The 22,891-nt window shown below is 37.1% G+C and overlaps 1 protein-coding gene across 5 annotated transcripts in view; it reads left to right on the top strand.

Moving 5' to 3' along the window:
* The first annotated feature begins 165 nt into the window (after window positions 1–165).
* Window positions 166–22,891, top strand: part of CARS1 (cysteinyl-tRNA synthetase 1) — a 35,577-nt gene continuing 12,851 nt past the window's right edge. The window contains exons 1-17 of one of the 5 annotated variants that reach the window (XM_061380379.1): window positions 166–294; window positions 5,995–6,240; window positions 9,072–9,163; window positions 10,116–10,204; window positions 10,511–10,607; window positions 11,068–11,175; window positions 12,137–12,286; window positions 13,469–13,609; window positions 14,359–14,447; window positions 15,663–15,784; window positions 17,614–17,726; window positions 18,255–18,383; window positions 18,592–18,721; window positions 19,018–19,121; window positions 20,127–20,224; window positions 21,671–21,860; window positions 22,375–22,443. In XM_061380379.1, the coding sequence (XP_061236363.1) occupies window positions 270–294; window positions 5,995–6,240; window positions 9,072–9,163; window positions 10,116–10,204; window positions 10,511–10,607; window positions 11,068–11,175; window positions 12,137–12,286; window positions 13,469–13,609; window positions 14,359–14,447; window positions 15,663–15,784; window positions 17,614–17,726; window positions 18,255–18,383; window positions 18,592–18,721; window positions 19,018–19,121; window positions 20,127–20,224; window positions 21,671–21,860; window positions 22,375–22,443 (1,992 nt within the window). In that variant the 5' untranslated portion in view covers window positions 166–269. Of the gene's footprint in view, window positions 295–5,945; window positions 6,241–9,071; window positions 9,164–10,115; window positions 10,205–10,510; window positions 10,608–11,067; window positions 11,176–12,136; window positions 12,287–13,468; window positions 13,610–14,358; window positions 14,448–15,662; window positions 15,785–17,613; window positions 17,727–18,254; window positions 18,384–18,591; window positions 18,722–19,017; window positions 19,122–20,126; window positions 20,225–21,670; window positions 21,861–22,374; window positions 22,444–22,891 lie in introns of those variants that run through there. The other 4 variants (XM_061380380.1, XM_061380382.1, XM_061380381.1 and 1 more) reach the window with 4 other exon arrangements.

Genomic DNA, 22,891 nt, shown 5'->3' with positions numbered 1-22,891 from the left:
GACCTTCTCTGCGGGTGGGAGGTGTAGCGGGGGGAGCCCGGCTGCTGTAAACTCCCGCGACGCGACGACAGCCCGATGGCCGCCCGCTTGGGGGGAGGGCGGTGTGAGCGCGGTGGGGGGTGGGAGGGCGGTGCTCCCCCGTTGCCGTGGTGACGCGGTGCGCCCGTCGGAAGTAGCGTAAGGCGGGCGGGGCCGGGCGGGGCGAGGCGAGGCGACGCTTCCGGGCACGCTGTTGCATCAGCTCCCGAGTGAGGGGAGGAGGTAGGAGGATGGCTGCGACCGCCGGCGAGCAGGGTAGGTTGGAGACCGGCGCTGGGGAGGCCTGGCGAGGCGAGGCGAGGGGTCCTCCGGGGTTGTCACGGCTCAGTGCGGGTTGGCGTCGCGGCTCCACTGCTGTCACGGCGTGAGGTGGGCGCCGTGACGTCATGCGGCGGCAGAGGGGGGAGAACTGGCGACCCACAGCCCTGTCACGGCTGCTGAGACGTCGGGGCTGGAAATGGCGGATGGGGGCGATGGGGCGATGCTCTGGTAGCCTCCTTAACCTGTCCCTTGGGGCCCGTCGCGGCAGGCCCCTGAAGCGCAGGGTAGTCAGTCATCACGACATGCTTGGGGCAGAGGCGAAGTGTGAAATCAGTCCCTCATACTCATCATTGGGTGGGTGTCCCTTTGGTGGTGGGTGTCACAAGCAGCTCCTGATGCCACTTCAGGTTGTTGGGAGCGAGGAGTTAGAAGTGTAGTGCATCACTAGGTCTGAATGTTCATGGGGTAGTGGGAAACATGGATCCTTAAGTTCTGGCTGCATCTTAGACTAGTGCATATGGATCGGAGGATCCGGTACCTTGTGAGACCATGGGAGGCAAATCTCATGATGTCTCACCACTAATGTAAAGGTTAGTGATGACATGTAGTGATTTGTGGAGAAAAAACCTTGGAGTTTCTCAGTACTGACGTTTTGAACCAGCTGTTCTGCAGCTTGATGGGTTCTAAGAGGTGTTAGATGGCTGCCAGATCGCTTAGTCAGTTGTGCACTGATCACATCATCTGCTCTCTTTCACCTGCCGCTGTCTCCCTTACTGTCTTTTTTAGTCATCTGTGTTCTCTCTTGTACTCATGCCTGAACTTTTTGACTTTTACGGACTTTTTTTTTTGTGGTCGTGCTTTAATGATGGGTTATACTACCATATGGAAGGAGGACCAGGGTAGTCCTGTAATTTTTGGCATTACTGTAGCAAATGGAAACTTGGAATACCAGTAATACAGGTATGAAATACCATTATAATATGTAAGGGGTTGGAAATTTCTGTCATTCCAGTTAAGGATCTATAGATTCAAAGATTTTGCCCCTTTTTCTTTGTTACTGAATGTTACTGCTCTTTGTTCATCACAAGTAACATTCCTATGTAAGGGAGTCTGGAAACACTTATTCTTGTCAAGGGGCTGGCTTTTTCAGATGTGTTTTCAGTATCTTAAGGTATGTGTCAGAAGAAACCCCACTGGAGGCTCAGTTCAAGTGTGCTTTAAGGTACTTTTTAGTTAAGCTTATTACTGGGCAAATAGTATTTGCTTTTTTACTGAACTTGTAATTGCTACATTTGGTTCAGGAAAAGTGTAATTGAAACTTGCAGGGCTAACGTGAGTAGGGCTGACAAGCGCTTCCTTGGTGGGATGCTTAATTTTAAAAATCCCTGCTCTTCTAAAGCCTCTATATCTTCGTGTGTGAGTCTTGAAAGTCCTGTGTGTCTCTGTCTGTGTGTGTGTATGCTGTGTCTTGGACAGATGGGATAGCTGCGTTGGTTCAATTGTTCTGACATTTTTGTGGAAAAGGATAATAATACGTCTTGACTGAGCAGATAGTTGAACTTCCTTACAAAGTTCCTGGAGTGACCAGCCAGAATGATAAATGGCCAGTTTGGAGCCATATTAATAGTGAGACATATTATGCTTACCTTTTAAGAGTTTTTTCAAATCTGAGAAAGCCAAGTTGGAAGAGAAAAGACATTTTAAAATATTCTGAAATGTCGTAAGATCACTTCTCAGAGAATGCCTCTGCAGAAATCCCAGAACATTTCAGTTGTCATCTAATTATGACTGACAAGGTTAGCAGGTTCAGGGAAGCCCAGGAAATCTGATTTTTCCCTGAAGCAAAGTAACTCCCTGTTTTTGTTTCAGCTAGCTCACTGCCTACTTTATATGGCTTTTCTGTATTTACTTTGCTGTCAACACTTTCAAGAGCAGAGGTTTTCATTTCCAGGTTAATAAAAGTGAAAAATTTCCATCAAATTTGATATTGTATAGGTTACACAGAAGAATATGTGACAATTATATTGCCCAAAGAGATTGAATAGTGACAATTATTGTATAAGAATTGTATTAATTAATGTCTATGGTGGAATTCTTTCAAAACAACTTTTTATTGGGGTGTGTGGTGCATCTTACATTATTAATTTTTACGATTTTTTTAAGGTTATTTTGCTACCTCTCAGTACTCATGCTCAGTGCTTGTTTTCTTAACAGTCATATAATTTGATGTCTATGGATCATTCCATTCACATGAAATAGCATTCAGTGTTATGCAACAGCTCTGTAATACTCCTGTGTTTTGTTTCAGGAAGACAATTCCTAATGCAATTGACTGGTAGCAAGTCTAATTTTTCTGGTTTGGGAGGGGAAAATAGTTGTAGTCAGAGGGAAGGGCTATTTCTTAGTCTGATTTCCTAAAGCAACAGGGGTAAACCAGGTCAGGCCTGTATACATCCATTGGCCCTTCTACCTCAAAACTTTTTGAATCCATTGATTAGTATGAATTACATTTGATGGTGGACTGCCTTTTGCGTAAAGTTGGAAGACTGAGCAAAGATGGGTTGTGCATGAGGGTGGGGGTACTGAAGTGATGGGCAGAGGGCTGAAGCACTTAAGAGGTACCAGGAAATATTTCCATGGAAGTGTGTGATGAATTAAGGCATTGAGAGACACTGAGAGGAGGGAACTGATGCTACAGAATATGAATCACAGGATTAAAAAAAAAAAACAAAACAGGTTCTGTAGATTCACTTTTCTTGGTTTTAGTAGTGATGTAAATGAACTCAGAAGTGACTTTTACGTATGTCACTGATTTCTTTTGCTTGAAAAGAAATGGTCCTCTGGTATACTGCCTTCCAAAAGATCATGTTATATTCATTCTTTCTTCCCAGGAGAGCACCCTGTGCTTCAGAAAAGCTTTTGTTTTGTTAGTTCAGCCCAGTTTGGAGCTACTCACAAGAATGCCAGGAGTGAGAATTATCTTGTTCTGTATTACTGAAATAAGATGCTCAGAGTTATTGCAGAATTACACTGATCACTCAGCACTCTCAAACACAGCAGATTTGCTTTTATCTCTGCATCTGACAGCAGCAGAGAGTAGAACACATCTGTGCTAGCTTTAAGCTAGCTGTCATATTTTTAAAAGTAGCTGTCAGTCTAGAAAGCAAGTTTGGAGCTCAGCACAGCCTGTGAAACCAATATGGGAAACTCGTATTGGTAGTGAGCCTCCCTGGAGCTGGGGAGTGCTATGGCTCAGCTGTTGCTGTGCCCTAAGAAACTTTGTTGACAGCTGCTCAGGTGTGTTCATGCTGTACTGCGCTTCCTGTGGTGTGTCAGTCATGGATGTGAGTTTGGGCTGAATTTGAGTCAGCGATCAGTCTCAACGTAAAGACATCCTCCTGTTAGGTCTCCTGGGCTAACTGGTTTCTTTGATGTATTACACTTTCAAGTCTGCTGTTGCTCTTGCAATTAGACATAACATCAAACTTTAGAATTTTAAGTATTAATGTGTGTGCCAAGATTTCTCAAAGTAATTTTGGTTGGTCTGCTTATCAGGGCTGAGCTGGAGCTGACATTCACAGGCAGTATTTACATCTCTCCTTACCAAAAGTAGCTTGTATGAGTTCTATCATCTTTGTTGTGTTTGTGTATTAGTTTATGCAGCTTCCCTTTTAGATTGGTTTACAGATGTGGTTGGAAAGCACTTACATTGTTTCAGATACAGTGATCTGCTTCCCATTAGCAGCCTGGTGTGTGAATAATGGTCATAATAACCCTAACAATACTTCGCAATTTGAGTGCTGCTTTCCTTGCCATAGATCTTTAAAGATCTTTTCTTTGAGATATAGTTTAATTTCTACATGGATCATTCTTGTAGTACTTTTTCTTCTTTGTCTTCTCTCATGATTCATGGATACAAAATTGACATTCAAGGAAGACTTATGTCTTAGGTTTTTGTAATTAATGAACATGACTATTTCAAACTATTTCATGTGTATAAACGTGAAATTCTGTGATGAGGAACATCAGTAAATATTTAGGAGCCTGAAAAGTTTACAGTAAAACTAACCATGTGAGCCAAAGCTTAATCCCATTCAGCCAGGTAAAGGCAAGCACGTAAGGTCTAGTTATGAAACATTATTTACTGTTATTCCTTATTTATACTGAACAATTGCATGCATAGCCACTGAGGACTGGCACTTTGCATGAATCTGATTTTGGTTTTGTGTATGAATTCTAAATATCTTTTGTGCCCTTAGGCTTTTGGGTTGGGTTTTTTTTAATTATTTTTATAATCACTCGCCTTTTTTATTAGTTCTGCTGGTGTACCACTATATCTTATTTACATTCAAAAGGGTCAAACACAGACATACTTGGTATCCAGCTGCCGTTTCCCTGTCTTCCTGAGTTCCTGTAGAATATTTTAGTAATGTATTTCCTTACAGGAAATGAGCTGCTCATAAAGTCTTAACTGATGATCTTTGGAAAACCTTCAGTTCTGCCGTTCCTCACATCCTCTCCTAGCAATCACTTATCTACCTTCTTCCTTCCCTTTCCAAGAGTGCTGATCCATGGATGCTTGCAGTGCTTTGGGAGCTACTCGTGCAGAAAATGTACTAGTGTAAGGAGCAGTGCCTGTGGCAGTGGTCTCTGTAGGGGTTAGGGAGCAGTGGCAGGTGGTGTGATACTGCCACTTGCTTCACTGTGCTATGACCTTGACTACATCCTAAATTACCTTCTTGGCTCACTACCTAAGCAGGGTATTGGCTTAATGTTTATACAGTACTGTGAACACAAATGGAGTTACAGATGTTGAGTTACTGTAGGGAAGATTAATGCTAGTTTTACTTAGTGTCTGTGCTAGCCCAAACACCGTAGCCTCCAGACCTACTACTTCATGCCCACTGACTTTGAGAGGACTTGCAGTTACTGAGTGCATCCCCACTAACTCACAGAACCCTTCTTCTGCTCTGTGTTCCTATATTTGTAAAGATGGAATCCAGTTGAACCTGTATTGCCTCTGTACCAAATAAATAATGGAATTAAAAAATTGCAAGGGAGGAGCACAATCTAATATCCTTTCTGTTCATTTGTGTAGAACTCTTAAAATATTATTCATATGTCTGAGGAGAGAGAGTGTCATAGGAGAGGTATGTAAATATATAGCAACAGCATAAGTTTTGAGTTGTAGAGCAAGTAGGAGTAACTGAGCATCATTCCGGGAGCTTGCATGCAGGTACTGGTCCTGTAAAGATTTGAGGATGTGTTCAACTTCAGTAGACATATTCACAGCCTATCCACAGTGTATAGAATTAATCATAATTAAGTAATTACAGTATGAGTGTTTTAGCAGTACGGAAAAGGGGGACTGATTAGGTTTGCTGTGTGTGAAGAATTTTCTCCATTTTCATGTAGATAACATTTCTTCATGAAAAGGACCTGTGCTTTTGTCCTTCATACTCTTTGTGTAGATATCTCCAAAAACTTACCACAACATGAAAATAATCCTATTAATAGGAAATATTAATAGGAAATATATGGTTATTCAGTAGCTTATGTTAAATATACTTTCTCAAAGTTTTTGTCAGTTGCCAGAACTAATATAGAGGGGAGATGTATAGTATAAGGATATATTTTGGTCATGGGATCTCCTTCTTTTAATGCTGACCAAATGTCCTGTGCCTCTCTTTACAGCTTCCAGCTACAATTTTATTCTGAGCATTAGTGAAGAGGAAGCCAGGGTGAAGGCTTTGAACAAGTACCTGAGCACTCGTAGTTATATCCAGGGGTTCACATTTTCACATGCAGATGTGGAGGTATTCAGAAAGTTTTCGAGGCCACCTGTGGACCAGTATATCCATGTTGTCCGGTGGTACAGACACATAGAAGCAATCTATGATGGCAGCAGTGAAAAAAATGAGCCTTGTAAACTTCAAACAAGTGAGTAATATGAAACTGATGGGCAGGTTATAGACTAGCTGACATTGTATTGTTTTTATTGCTGAGAATTTCTAGAAGTTCCCTTTCATACTCTCTTGCACACTTTAAAATTTACAGTACCGACTTGTGTTCAAGGTCACGAAATGCTTCTTGCATACAGTTACTGTGTAATGGATATATCCTGGCCTATTTGAATGCTAAATCTCTGTTTCTACATTTCTTTGGCTTTAAAATTCCTCAGTGTACAGAAATTGATTATATGTATTTTATTTAAAAAGCCAGCCACTGGATGGTAAAAGAATGTGTGTGTTTTAGCTAGTTCCCTAAAATATCAGGGTTTGCTCAGTCCACTTTTTTTTTTTTGTTGTTTTGCTTTTTATTCCCCCTGAAATGGTAACTAAATAATTGTTACATAATATTCAAGTTCATTACAAAGTAAACTGAAAACTGCCTCTTAGGGTTGTTATTAACACTGAATTTCAAAAAGAATGTTTGGGGTTTTTTTTTTAACCCTGGCAATTCAGGCATTGCTAATGATTTGAGGAAATACTAAGTGGTTAATCTAGGTCATTGCGTAAGCATGGGTGCTGGCATTTTTGAGAGCTGCATCACTCTTCTGAGTTGTCTTCCAATGAGCTAGCCTAATTTAATTGCTCTATAGCAAGATCCTTGCTTGGGTAGTCATGAAATAATTACACCAACACCACAGAGCTGTTGTATAGTGCTTGCAATACCTACTAACAAATGCATAATGTCTGTCATTTTTGCTGATGATTGTTGACTAATATTACTCCAGTGCCATCCTCTCACGAGGATGTGTCCTCAATTCCTGTCAGACCAGCAGTTAAAATCAGACTGCTTCGAGTAGATTCTGTATATGTTTGTGTACCTGCATGTGCTTGTTCTGGTTACTGATTTCCTTTCAGCAGTTCAGGGATCTCAGCTATACTGCTGGCTATAATAGCAGATTTAATGCTGCTAACCAAAATATTTTGCAGCTTTCATGGATCAGGGTGGAGCAATTAGAGAAAAAGTTTCTGTTTTCCCGTCCATAGAATCTTTAATGTTAAGTCTCTCTTTCTGAAGACTTGTGTCTTGTTATCTTTTAGATCTGTGTGTAGGCATCAGAAGTCCTGAAATGGTGTTCTGCAGTGGTCACTGTGAAAATGACATGTGAATCTGCCATGTCTTAGACCTTGGATATTTTATCAGTGTTTTTTCAGGTGTATCATATCATGGGGTGGTTTAGAGCAAATGAACTTCAGTTCAACCAGGGGAAAGACTGTAGCTGGCAGAAACATATTTGAACAGACTAAACAGTGTGCGTTTTACTTTGCCCTTGGTGTCTATGTAGAGGATATAATGTGTGCCTAACTCACAAGCTGAGAACATTACAGTGCAGTATCTGGGTTTTTTCTTATGTGTAGTGTGGTTTTAAGTAAAGAAAGCTTCACAGATTTATCTTTTATTAGACTAACCCACATAGGCTTCTTTCCCTGAGGGAAACGTTAGCCGCAATTAAGCATGCTAGCGTAATCTTTGTAAATCAAAAAGTAAACATATACCTTGGTATATGATCTGTGCTATGGATAGACTGCTTCTGAACTTGAGATATTCTGTTAAGGAGTACCTCATACAATTAAATATTTAGAATAAACACATTTCTGTGGATTTGTAACATAGAGATTAAATGGAGTTCATTTGTGAGACAGTTCTGCAGTTAATTTTTTTCCCCCGTATTTAGGGAGTTATTCAAGAAAGGAAGATAAAGAAATTAATTTTTTTTATACCATGAAAGTTTGCCTTACTTAGAGGTTTTCAGCCAAAAATTCACACAAAGATATCAAGGGAAACAGTTAATGAAGAGCACCCTAGATGCAGGACAAGAAAGGCATTTTGTTGTCAAAACATAGTATGTATATTTTAATTGCAACTAAAATGGCATACCACAAGAATTCCTAAAGACAATGCTGTGTGTATTAAGCTGGCAACCTTGCTGTATTTTTGAATTTCCTGGTTTGCTTTCATTCCCAGTTAATGTGATAATTAGTTTAACATCATTACAGCTGTAAGCAGCCCTGTGCGGAGCATCTGCAACTCTTTGACAGATGAAATGCTTTGGTTGAAAAATCCTTTAACATCTATGTTGCTTCTTAAAATTTTAAAAGAAAGCAAGAATGTTGCCACTAATACTACCCTCTATTTCTTTAATGGCACAATTTAGCCTTTTGCTGAATTGAATCATACTTGTGATAAATGTTTTGAAAAATGGCTTGTGTGCATAGCAACAATGTATAATAAAAAAGCTGAGGTGCTTTCTAAGCCTTTCTGTCTCCCTTCCCCTCCCTCTCACCCTGAGTACACATACTCTGTCAATATTGACTCTAGAGACAAACTCTGGTCTCTTGTGATTTTTTGCAACTTCTGTGTGAGAAAAAGTCACATGCTGTCACAGTAATATCAGTGGCTTTGCAGAAGGCCCAGGACTGTTGTAACACTGAATTAATAATGCGTTAAATTTCAAAGTTCTTGTTAATGCTTTAACTGAATTGCATGCTCTTACTTTTTTACCTTAGCCTGATACTTGAATCAAAACTTAATAGCAATGGCTAGTCAGAAAGTAGAAATTAAACTAGAGCGAAATAATGTAGTGGCCTTGTAGGAAGCTCTAAACAACTAGTTGGATTACTAGGATTGAAGCTGCTTTGTCTAATTTTATGAGGGTTTTTTTCCTTGTGATATAACTTTACAGTTTGATAAGGAGAAAATGTTATATTTTAAAACTGTGGAAAGTGTCCTTTCAGTTCTCTTTGAACTCTTCTTTCCCCTAGGTAAAGGTAAGCGTGTGCAGCCACCCTGGTCTCCCCCTGAAGGAACAAAACATTCTAGGCTCTGCCTCTACAACAGCCTGACTCGCAATAAGGTGACTAAACAAAGGAAAAATTGAGATTTCCATAGAAACACAAATAAATAGAGAAGTCATCAAATATTAGTTTCTTAAGTGTTTACCCTATCAGTACACAGGCTTTTGGGTTGTATTTTGCAGAATCTTAACAAGCATGTGCCAGAGATGCTGGGTCAGTTGCGTGTGTTTGTTGGGCAAGTGTTTAATATTTTTATATAGATTTGTATATCTTCCTATATTAGATATTATAAATTGGATATTATTGTACTACACAATACAAATATGTATATGATGTATTTTAATATGTAATTTTATATAGCATTTATATATGTTATATATTTATATCTATTCTACACAATAAATATACACTACAAGTGTACGTGTGTTGCATTATATGTATTTCCCAATTGCAAGTTATGATCATGCAAAATAGCCAGGGGTTCAACTGTGATGCACACAAGTATAGGCAGTGTGAATAGAATAAAATCACTGTTTCTTTCTTTAGATGTTGTCTGTGTAATAGAAACTGGTAAACTTCTTGTGGTCTTGTTTGAAGGCCCTTTGGGGAAGAGTGGAAATATTAGTAATACTAATGTTACATGGGACGTAATAACCAAATATGTGTGAAATTATTATACTCTGTAACCTTTTTCAATTCAAAAGAAAGCTTGATCTTCTCTTTTACAAATACAGCTTGAATAATGCCCTGACTAGTCCAAATCTTTGTAATCTGATATCTTGGCTGATAAGAGTACAGATAACTGAAGCAGCCACACCCTGTTCTCTCTTTTACATGATAAAACTAGTACTGATCTTTTCTTACACAAAACTGGGATTGGAATAACTATTCTCTTTTTTTTTTTTTTTTGTATTTATAATCCATGTTTTCATATTCTAATCTCCAAAAGCAGTGTTATTAGCCTGTGATCTTCATTTTCTTCTCATCACTGTATTTTCCCTTTCAATTAAGGAAGTATTTCAGCCTCAGAATGGAAAAAAGGTCCTGTGGTACTGCTGTGGTCCAACAGTTTATGATGCTTCTCACATGGGACATGCCAGGTACTGCAGTTCCTTATTTTGATGTAGTTAATAACAGTGCCTATGGAAGAAAAAGATTAATAGGAAAAGGCACTTTATTTAGATGAGTGTATTACTAGATAATAGCCTTATTAGACTCATTGCTTCAAATTTAAGATTAAAAGCATGTTATAATATTATGTCACTGATTAAAAAATTACAAGTAGATAAGGGAAAATTAAAACTGCTGTAAAATTATTGACTCTGAGATTAAAGTAGTTTGTGCATAGCATAGAAATAGACTTGACGTGATTACTAAAAACACCCCTATATCTTTTATGTTTTTAGGTCATACATCTCATTTGATATCCTGAGAAGAATCTTGAGGGATTATTTTAAATATGATGTTTTCTATTGTATGAATATTACAGATATTGATGATAAGGTAAGGTCTTTTTTAAATTGCAATCTCAAATATTGTACTTTCAGCATGGAAATCATATGTAATTGCCATTTGATAAACCAAGGTAAATCTTACACTCATTAACTTAGACATACATTTTGTATGCAAAGACACTGATTTTTTTGGTGAAGGTTTTTTGTTTGGTTGGTTTTATTTTTCTGTTTTGTAGCATTCCTACTGTAGCAAAGCCTGTATTCTTGTATATAAATGTTATGTTGTCATAAGTAATGAAGACTAAGCATTTTACAAAGATAACTTATTTGCCTGTTGTCAGTTGCCTATTAACTCTCTTGAGGTAGCTGATTAACTACGCATGGTGTGTCTAATTTGTATTACTGCATGCAATTCTTATAGCTTGTCAAATTAGTAGGGATTCTGAAATGCCTTTGGTATGTAAGAGGTATTTGATTCACAAAAATACTTCCATGTTTCTGCTTTGTAGATCATCAAAAGAGCAAGACAAAATTACCTTTTTGAACGGTATAGAGAGAACAAATCAGCACCACATCAGCTACTTGAAGATGTTAAAACTGCCTCAGAGGTTGGCATGGTATTTAGTGTCTGCTAGTATCTTAGGTTCTCAATAATGTAGCAAAGCATCTAAAAAACACCTCTAACTTTGCTACCTCCTCAAACTTTCTGCTTGTGTCAGTTATTCTATTGAAAATTATTCTGTTGAACTGGTACCACACAAATTAGAAATGTTATTGGAACTGCACATTGCTTTGATTTTTCCATTGGTTTAGAATTGACAAGAGCTATTGGTGTGAAAGGCATGCCTGACTTAGGTCCATAGAACTTGTCTGCAAGTGCGTGTATGTTGTTGTTGGGGTATTAGATGTTTGTGTGTTAGAATTCAAACTTCAAAAATAATACTTTAAAGTAGTTTTGAAATGGTGGTATATCCATAATTTTTTAAAGCTTGTAAGATTGGTGGCCTTGGAAAGACCAAAATGTCTCAAAAGCTTTAGGGATTTAATAAATTCTGTATGCTGGACGGAAGGTGAAGGAAGGTGATTGTCTGGTCATTTTTAGAGCAACAGGTCACAAGGAGATGATCAGTCTAGTGAACTGAATACAGGCCTGGGAATGGGAGACTTGGAAATTTTGCCCAACTATCATTGCCTGACATTCTCTCTAAGCATAGTATTTAATCTCTCTATGTTTCACATTAAAGCTTCTCGTTTACAGATTTGTGATAATCAACTGTGTAATTAAAGTGATCAACTGCACAGAAAATGAAAATTAGTAAACAATAATGATGATGCAGTTGTTTACAAAGTCTTTTTGAAAAACTGAATTTGGGTGTGTAGTAAATTCTTTTACTTCACTTTTATTTCTGATGAGGAGTATGTTTCAGTAATTTGATATCGAAGCTTTTTATTTGGCATAATTATTATTCATCACAAGCAAGGTACTGTGTGTTTAGGATAATACATTGTGTATGGAACATAGCGGTACTGTACTGCAAGTTGCTTTCTAAAAATTTATTATTATTTTTTTAATTATAGCTCTTTTCAGTTAAATTAAATGAGACAACAGACCCAGATAAAAAGGAAATGTTGGAAAGAATTCAGAATGCAGTGAAGTCTGCTTTTGGTCCTCTACAAGAAGCTGTGCAAGCTAAACTCCCTGAAGAAGAGATCAACAGCTGCCATGAGGTCAGTTTGAGCTCCTTTTAAATTGCAATTTTAAAATTGTGTTTGACTTACAATTGTTAGGGGGTTTAAAAATAATCTTATCTTATTCCTTGCAACATCATGGACATTTTTATTCATAAAAGGAGGTAATGTGGGATGAAGACTTCGTAATATTTTGTATTCCGTAAAATAAGTTTGATCCTTAAGTTCATCTGTATAGTTTTTGGATGCTGTTTTTACCAATTACTTTCCCCCCTCCCACTGTGACAATTACTCAGTTAATTTTAACTTTCCAATGGGGATTTTTCTCTTACGTGTATTTAGTTTCTTTCTCACTTCTTTTATCCTGATGAATTAATTGCAGTAGAGATTACTGAATGTACATTTAGGACATTTCAGTTACTGGTGGCAGTTTTCTTCACAAGCGTTTCTATCTGTGATCAGAGAAGAAAATACATCCCAAATATATTTACATTTAGGGACAATAATCCTATTGACTTTATTGGGCTTCAGTACTGTCCCAGTAACCAAGTCAGTCAATATAACTACTGTCTTTTAGTAATTGATTTCCACTTTCATCTTTTCTTGCTTTTGGATTATTTGTGGTAGTTGCTGTAGGAAGTATAGGGTATGTGCTCCCTTCTGGAGAAGAGTCTCTCTAAATTATCTTTTTTTCAGCTATTCTAATATGAGGTGGCTTTATGAAGTGTATTCTGACCTAGCAGAATTGTCAAACCAACTAAAATCTAAGCAGTCATGCTTTCTGGGCTACATCCTATTGTAAAAAAAACCAAACCACTTTAGTGTAAGGCTGATGTTCAGATTAGTCTTTCGAACACTTTTTAGCAATGTGCACTTTAAGGCTTCTGTTAGATTATCCCTTAGTGGGGGGGGGGGGGGGAGAGCAGGTGATCTGATACAACTGCAAGTCCCATCCAGTGTTTACAGTGTAAGTTTCACATGCCTGTTTAAGTGATTGATATCAAAACAGATATCACCAGTTTGTCTTCCTTCCTCTGATTGCTTCATCCATGTTTATGAAGGGCAATGTGATAAAAATCTGGTAGAAGCATGGATTACTCTGTATTCTTAGCCAAGTGTCTTTTTCTTCAAACAAGCTTTTCTGTTTGAAGTAAGATCTGTCTGCAGAGTTTAAACAGAGCAAGTGTTTGATCACTTGTACTTACCATTATTGTTTTATAGAGACTGTTGGAAGAAGCCAAAGATTTGCTGTCTGACTGGTTGGATACAAAATTTGGCAGTGAGGTGACAGACAATTCCATATTCTCAAAGCTCCCCAAATTCTGGGAAGGGGAATTTCATAAGGATATGGAAGCACTCAATGTAAGTAAGCAAAGTCTTTTCTGTTATAAAAGTGTGCCATGTCTCATAATACCCAGAACATAATTTAGCTCCTTAATAGCTTTCAAAGACCTCATATTTCAGCCTTATTCAACTATTTCCTTTAATGTGAATAGGTAGTTGTTAAATTAACACCTGTTCTGTTTCCATCCCCACAGTCTTGAATCAATTGTGCATGTTACCAGAGCTAGTTAACTCGTGATCAGGTTTGACATGTGCACTCCATCCCTTCCCTTTGGTGTAACATGGGCTTACGGGCTTATGATCACCAACTGATCCAGAAGTTTGAGAAGTTTGAGTCTGTTAGCTGCACAAGAGAGCGTTGTCAGCCTAAGCATTTAGACTGGTTGTTTACCAGTCTTCAGCCACTAAGAAATTGTGTGACGATAACAGTCAGGGACAAGTTACAGACAAAATGCCATGTGATATGCAATGGTTCAGGTCAGTGAAGGTTTATTTATTTACGTGCAAGTCAGAGGGACTACTTGTCTGTTCTGTCAGAATTGCAATAAATGGAAGAGCTGACATCTCCTGCAGTAGGTTGTTAACATCACCTTAAAGGCTAAGGAAAAAATGTCACAGCACATTGTTTCAGAGCAGAAAGCTTGAAATAGGAATCTTGGCTGTCCCTTACTTTGGAGCCACTTTTTAACCGATGTATAGTGTATATATTTTAGTGCATATTTTATATGTATAATTATACATAGAAATATTCTACTTTTTTTGTGTAGGTTTTACCTCCAGATGTTTTAACGCGGGTTAGTGAATATGTGCCAGAAATTGTGGATTTTGTGAAAAAGATTGTGGATAATGGTTATGGGTAAGTTTGTTACTGCATACTTTTGTTGTGTGCTTAATACTGTATCAGGGCTAGAATGATTGCTTTCAACGCTTACCTGTGAACAGGTTTCTCTGTTCTCATATGCAGTAATAGCCTTTTCCTGGAGTAGAGTTTTATCAAATAAGAAACTTCAGGATTCTTTGCAAAAGACTATTTCTCACTTGATGAAAATGTGCTATTCCATGTTTTTTTGTGATGCCTTACTAAAAGAGAAGTTAGGTTATTACATTTATAGAGAGAAATCCTCATTTATTAAAATAAATAGTCAAAATTCCATTCCCTTGAACCATATTTGACTCCTGGCCTTCTGAAAGGGGTTTCAAAAATGGATGCCTCACCAGATGCCTAGAACTCAGTTGTAAATAACGTAAGTCATTTGTTTTGGGGTTTTCTTAATGTAATCATGAACTTGTTTTGTGCCATTGTCTAATATTTGTGAAAATCAAGCTAATGCTCTAGAAGTTCCTGAGTATCATGTTAGATTCCCCTCTGAAATTCTTGAGTTCTCTCTTTCTTTTCCCTCTGGTATGGGTGTATTTTTAATTGTGAAAAAAGCAAACTGTGGTTCAGACTGCCATGATTGCTCTTGCATGTTCTTCCTTTTAAACCTACATTTTAAAATTTTCTTTAAAAACCCAACCAAAAACCAAAAAGACCAAAACAAACAAACAAACAAAAAATGCACCACAAAACACCAAATAGGGGTGGGCATATTGCATTTTTGCACTGAATTATCACCATTCCTGGTGGTGCTGAAACTTACTTTAGAGTCAGTTTTTATTACAGCTGTTGTGGGACAGAATTAACAGTGAAGGAGGACAACATGGACTGTCAAACATAGAATCATACTATATTATTGCAAAATATAATACATACAAAAAAAGGGTCAGAGGTATGTAAATATTTCTTCTCTTTGGAGTGTAATTTCATGTCTTGGCTCCCAAGAGTTTAACAAGAAAGATGTTAGTTGTTTTTCCTGTGATCAATTTTATTGTGACTTTTGATGATCTGTCTAAAGTCTATATGGTAAGGCCTTAAAACTTAGGCTCACCTAATTTGTCTTTAGAGTACTGAGCAGTACCATACTGTGTGTGGTTTCACTAGGGAACGCAAGTTTAACACAGTGATTTCTGGGATAAAATTCAGTTAAGTATTGGTAGAAAGTTAGCTAAATAATAATCTTTAACTTTTCAGGTATGTGTCGAATGGATCTGTATACTTTGATACTGTGAAGTTTGATTCCAGTGAAAAACACTCCTATGCTAAGTTGGTTCCTGAAGCTGTAGGTGATCAAAAAGCTCTTCAAGAGGGTGAAGGTAAAAAGGAGAAATAACATTTGCTGAACAAACTGATGTTGTGCCGATCTCTTCAATTGATTTCACTGACATTTAGATCAAAGTTACTGTCAGAGTTGGCTTACTAGCTGCACTTCCTTTACCCATAGGTTTCTTTTCTAAAGTTTTGTAGTTTGGGCCAGTGCTTTCATGGAAGTTTTTAATTGGAAAATACCAGAAACATTATTCATTATAGGATGGTTTTGGGTTGATTTTCTTCGTTCTGTTTTTTTTTTTTTTTTTTTTGGTCACAATTGTGAATAACTCAGTCATTTGATGATAGTCCTGTTACTTAGCTATTCATCTGGTTGAATGTACGAGGAGCAGACTTGAAGCTGGGTCTTCCACATACCAAATGAAAGCTCACCACATAAGGCTGTAGTTCTTTCATGACAAATATTTGGGTTCTTCTTTCCTAACAGAACTCTTTTTACTTTGTAAATATTGCTGTGTTGAACTAAATCCAAATACGGAGATTTTTTTAATTGACTTTTTTTTACGTTGAGCTGTAGCAGAGGAGTAGCTTAAAATGCTTAAACCAGACTCATTAGTTATCTGCTTCTAAGGTTGTAAGGTTTTAGTAGCAAATCATCCACAAATTCTACCAGAAAAACATTAAAAGGTTTTAGTATAACACTCATACAAGGGAAAATTAGGGCACTTATGCCAGGTGAAACTAGCAGTATCTGAGAAATGCAGCTTAAAATGGGTAAGGTTTTTTTTTCTTCATAATTCAAACCCATATAGCTGAAATCTTCCATGTGAAACAAAAGGTGCTAGCTTAAACCCACCATCTTTATGGTAGTATGCATGTATCATTCCCACCACATAACTGGTCACTTTTGTTGAATTGTTGTGTCCTTTTGCAAATAGGAACCAGTGCTGAGTGATTAATGTAACTAACCAAGGGTATGCATATGTCAAGTTAGTGCTTGTCATATTGGTTGCTTTGACTCATTTATAATGATTGTCCTTATCCTGACAGATGTCTTTAATGACAACAGAAATGCTAAGCTTTGAAATTGCACTTAAAAGCACAATATTATTAAAGTGCATGATGTTAGATATTCTAAACAATTGAGATGGCAGATATCTCAACTTGTACATCAGAATTAATTTACAGGTGAAAACTCAACAGTCTTGTCTTTAATCTGTCTTTGACTCTTATGCAGTAGGTGGTATTGTTAAGCACTTTTAGTCTTGGTCAGTACTGCAGAAATGGTAAACTCTGTGTTTTACAGATGTTATAATGAGAGTGTCACCTTATGATGATAAAAACTAACAGCAAATAATACCTAACACATCTATGATGGTAACAAAACAGTAAACAAAACCTTTCTGTGCAGCAACTGAGATTAGGGATGCAAAAATATATACTATGATCAAGTTGTGTGTGCATATTTAAGACAATCGTAGTCTTAATTTGGATCCTTCTGACTTTAGAGTGAATTGATTCCATGGTCTTACTTCGCTATGAGTATATGGGGTTTTGTTTATGTATTTCTTTTTCTGTAACTGCAGTATTGGAATTGTGCCTGCAGACAAAATGTAGATGAATCTCATGTCATTACTTAGAACCTCAAGTCAAAACTTAGAAAACAGAGCCTCTGACTTGTCAGATTTCCTGTCAACAAAACAATTAATCAAAACCCCAAAGGAGTATTAAGGGTGATTATGAGGTTTTTTCAGGGCTGATTATTTTTCTTTTCTTTTTTAATTTCTTTCACTTAATGTGAGGTGCAGGAAGACCAAAAATCAGTAGTGCTTTTGTTAAAATAAAATGCATTTATTTACATTTTCTCTTTTGGAAGGTGACCTGAGTATCTCACCTGATAGCTTAAGTGAGAAGCATTCTCCAAATGACTTTGCTTTGTGGAAATCCTCCAAGCCTGGAGAACCCTCGTGGGACTCTCCATGGGGAAAGGTAAGGACATTATAATCAGCATTTAGTTCTTCTGCACCTTACTAAATAGCATGTTACACAAATACCTTGCCTCACCTCATAATGTATAGATTATGGGGATCTTATATTCAATTGTAGATTCTGTTGCTATGTTCATTTAATAATTTAGAATGTGTATCAGTCTGATACTTTTTAAACAGAAGTCTTCATGCAGGCTCATGATGGCTGTTCCTGGTCATTTATCCTGTTTATCTAAAGGCTTTATCTGCAGTAATGTCTATATCCTTTTTTCCTTGTGATCAAATATATTAATGTATTTTTAAAAAGAATGATAAGCAGAATAATCAAAGCATCACAGATGTATATGCCATGTTTGTTCTTTAAATCAAACAGTATACTTTTATGAAGCTGAAACAGAATCTTTTTTTCTTGGTAACATTGTATCTTTTCTTCAGGTATGTCACTGCTTAGGCACAGACCAATGAGAGAATGATAGGCAGGAGAGGAAGATCATTAGCTAATAGCCAAGTAATGTCTTTTTCTTAATAGGGTCGTCCAGGTTGGCACATTGAATGTTCTGCAATGGCTGGATCCATTCTAGGAGAGTCAGTGGATATTCATGGAGGAGGGTTTGATCTCCGATTTCCCCACCATGACAATGAACTGGCACAGTCTGAGGTGAATGAACTGGCCTTCAGTTTCTGCTGTGAAAAAGTGACGTGCTTTGCTCTGACTGCAATTTAGACAAAGCCATCAATTATTTTTTTAAATGTTGTGTGTTTTGTTTAAGCATAACTTTTCTTAGGATTTTATTCTTAAATTCTCTTACTTTGTGGTATATATGTAAACAGTGTTGGGTCTTTGGGCTTTTTGTTTTCTGCTGCAGGCATACTTTGAAAATGATCACTGGGTTCGCTATTTTCTGCATACTGGCCACTTAACAATTGCTGGCTGTAAAATGTCCAAATCTTTGAAGAATTTCATTACCATTAAAGATGCCTTGAAGAAACATACAGGTAAAAATTACTTTGGAGTGTGAATGCTTTTGATGTACTTTGAGTGGTGAATGGTAATTTTGTTATTCAGCCTATTTTCAGGTGTCTGTCTTCTTCACTAACTTTAGAACAGTTGCCTTGTTCTTCTGTTCCTTGTCAGTATTATCATTATGGATTATAGTGTTCTTGCATTTTTGATAGATGTGTTAATAGTAAGAATGTTAAAATCTATGTTCTTAGCTACTGCAGTATTGGAGGCCATAAAAATGATTTAGGTTATGATTATTTTCCTTGTACATTTTTGAAATTCCTAATAGCACGACAGTTACGGTTGGCTTTCCTCATGCACTCTTGGAAGGATACACTGGATTATTCAAATAATACCATGGAGTCAGCTATTCAGTATGAAAAGTTTATGAATGTAAGTTTTCTGTTCTCCCTCCAGCTCTTTAAGCTTTGTGTTTTTATATGTGTGTCATGGGATAAAACCCAAGAATATATAGGACATATCCACAGACTGAGTTTGCCTTCTGCATTCATCAGCCATAGTGTTTGTGTAGCTGTCATTGAACATTTGAGATATGTAAATTCCACAGACAACTACATCTCTCTGTAGCTGGGTGCTCTCTCCAAGTTCTGATAGCTCTGAAAAGCTTGGCACTTACACATAAGATTAGTTTCTCAGTTAAGCTTGCGTATGGGACTGATTCCAACAGACACTCTCATAACATGTCTACCAGATCAGACTTTACACAAAGATATCTAAAGGGGAAGAGGGAGTATCATTCCTACCTTGTCTTCTCACCACATATATCAAGCGTTTGCCTCTGTGCCTTGTGGGCATATGTGAGGGGCCAAGCACAGTTCCTTTTCCTGCTTAGTTTGGAGCCATGATTTAAACCCAAATTTCCCTCAAGGAGGCTGTACAGCATTTTGAGATTGTTAATCTTTGTCTCTCCAGCTGAAGTTGTTCTGCTTTTTACATAAAATGCTTGGTTTGGGCTACAGAATAAGTGAACATGACTTTTCACCAAGCTGGATGACCACATGAAATAGATCCTCACTATAAAGCTATATTTATTCTTCTGCTTCCATTACTAGCAACATACTTAAAAATCTGCCTTAATAATTATTGCCTGAACTTTTTAAAAATGGTATTGTATTTGACAGTGTGGTGTTAAGATTATCATAGTGTATCATGCAGTAGCAGAGCCATGAGACAGAACTGAATTACAGTACAGCTGTGATTTTCAAAGTTATGCAAGATGTGTGGTTACCTTCTTTTGGCAAACATTCGGTAGATCTTGGCTGAAACAGTTTTGAAACCATAAACTTTTGGAGTCTAATTAAGAAATAATGCCTGTTCTTAGTAAATACTGCTTATATCTAATTTAAACCAATTTTTAGCTATATTTTTTTTTTATAGGAGTTCTTTTTAAATGTGAAGGATATTCTTCGAGCTCCCACTGATGTGACAGGCCGATTTCAGAAATGGGAAAATCAGGAAGCAGAGCTGAACAGAAAGTGAGTGGAGCATCCCTACTTCTCTGCAAACAGCCTTCACGTAGCTACATGTTTTGTTGGGTTTTTTCCTTGTAAAATGACTTACTGTGTATATAGTGATGTTTACAAGTCTGTAGCATTTCCATTGAGTACCCCAACTCTATACAAGCTAGTGGTTTTAACCTTGCAACATCTTTATGAAGCACAGCTGAAATTGTTAATCCCCTTTCGTTTGTGTTAGGTACACTGGCATGCCTCATCACTGTTTGTGAAGGGAAAGAGAAGTTTTTTGTTAGATAGCTGTCATTTTTCTCCACTGTTTATAGTGCTGTCCTCTGTGAGAAGTAACTGATAATTCACAGTGTTACAACTGTGAAAATAGTATTACACATTTCAAAGTGCAGTGAGCAATCTGAGACAAATGGAAGCTAAATGACCTGACTAAAAGCACAAAAGATCAGAGTGCCAATGTTTGAAAACATGTTCTTGAGAGAGCTGATTATATCAATACTGCAGTTTTTTACTTTGATAACAAAATTACTATTATTTGTAATATGAACAGCATCCTATATGACTTTTTTATGCGTGAAATTTAATCTTATGATGCAGTATTAAAATTGTTTCTAGTTCAGTTCACTGTAGACAGAGATGTTGACTATTGAAGGACCAAGTGCAGATGCTTCTATTTAGTGATGTCCTCTGAAAATTTCATCTTCAACTTGAGGTTGGTAGAGAGAACCCACTTTTAAAAAAAGGGAGAAGACAGTAAGTAATAGAGAAAGCAAAAGGAAGGAATAAAAAAGTGGGAGGAACAGAAGATATGCTTCATAGATACTTGTTTTTGCCTCTTTACCACTTCTCATTCATTTTATCTGGAAAAAGTGTGGTTTCTGAAACAGTAGTACCCCTTGTGTAATGAAATGGTACCTAACATACCATATTATCTGTTAGGCCTATTCATTAACATTACAAATATTTACATGGATTTATTCCTTGTATCTGCTTGTAACAGCTTCATAACACTTCACTTTGTGGTGAGTTGACTTCCAAATCACTGCTCCTTACTGGAAAGGTACTAAATAGAGTACTTGGCTGGTACATAAGTATAGGAGAGCAATACTATAAAACAAAAAAGGGCACAAGAAGGTACTAAATAGGCAATTTATACTGCTTAAAAAAATGGTATAAAAAGGTCAATTGCTAAAAAAGTGTTTGATATAATTTGTTTGGATAGTTGTTGCCAGTGAGAGTATCCTGCCTGCCTTTGACCATAGCAGCAAAACAGCAGTGTTGTATTAATGCCTTTTTTTTGTCACTCATCTGTTTTTCCTTAAAATGTAAACTATGACCGATGTAAAAGATTATCTCACTTTTTAAGTCCCCTTAACTTTTCTGATAGATTTTCTTCAGAGAAGGTTGTAGATACTTTTGACATTAATAGTAAAAAAAGATTTTTTTTCTTCTTAGCTTTTACAACAAGAAGGCAGCAATTCATGAAGCACTGTGTGACAATATTGACACTCGCTCTGTCTTAGAAGAAATGCGTTCATTAATCAGTCAGAGTAACTCCTATATTGCTGCAAAGAAATCTTCCAGACAAGTGCCAAACAGACTTCTTCTAGAAAACATCAGTTCCTATCTCACTCAAATGCTAAAGGTATGTAATAGCAAGTGGCAACGTTGCTATTGCACTATGCATTTGTAACTGTTATGTTTTCCAAGTATAGAGGGATCTGTACAGTCTTTGTTTAAGCCTTGTAGGAAAATAGAGATATTACACATTCCCTCTACCACCCCCAACCAAAACAACCCAAAATTGCAGTGTGTACTGCAGCCAGAACAATTTGGAGTCCTTTATGCTACATTATAGTTTCAGCTAATGTTTTGTTGAATAGTAGAGAGCCCCTAATATGTGCAAGGAAAATTAGACAGTATAAAAAAATATGAAGTTAAAATGTCAAATCTTACTGCTTTAAAGCTGAATCTGAAAGCCAATGCTTAGTATGGTGTATCAATTAAAACCCAAACCATCATCTTCTTAGAGCAATGAATTGTGGGTTAAATGAGAACTAGGTGGCTTCAAAACCTTAATACATGTGATTTTGCTTAGTTTTCACACACCTGTGACTTGATGTATACAACCTTTTAATATTTTTTTCCTATTTGACCAGATTTTTGGTGCCATAGAAAGTGATGACACAATTGGCTTTCCTGTTGGAGGAAACAGTCAAAACATAAATGTAAGTGAAGTACAAAGTACACTATACAAAATTACTGTGTCCCCTTTGAAAACGAGATTAGATAAGGTGATAACATTACTTATATGTAGCTGAATTGCATTCTTTCTGCTTGTAACATTTGACTCTGAAGTAACTAATTGACTTAGGAAGTAGGATTTTTCTTTTATGAGACTTGAGCTTTTTTATAGGTTTGACTTAATAACAGACAAATTGTATAGCAACCAGAAGAATTATCTTGTCTTCTGAATTATGAGTCTGTTTAAGAAACCACAGCACTCATTACAAGCATTTGTATGTTAAGTAGTTTCAAAAATATAATTACACTGATTAAACTTCCTTGTGGTACACCAAGAACCAGCCTGGAGGCAGCTGGAGTTATATCCACTTTTCAGTCTCTCTGATCTCATTTGTAGCCACAGTTTGCACCTGGCTTCTGAAGGCTATTTTG

The sequence above is a fragment of the Neopsephotus bourkii genome, unplaced genomic scaffold (assembly GCF_033783945.1).
Source record: "Neopsephotus bourkii isolate Nb327-2 ecotype Australia unplaced genomic scaffold, CSIRO-AGI_Nbou_v1 NB_1792, whole genome shotgun sequence".
NCBI lineage: Eukaryota > Metazoa > Chordata > Aves > Psittaciformes > Psittacidae > Neopsephotus > Neopsephotus bourkii.
The sequence above is the reverse complement of the archived record's forward strand: the minus strand, read 5'-3'. Positions and strand labels throughout refer to the sequence as shown.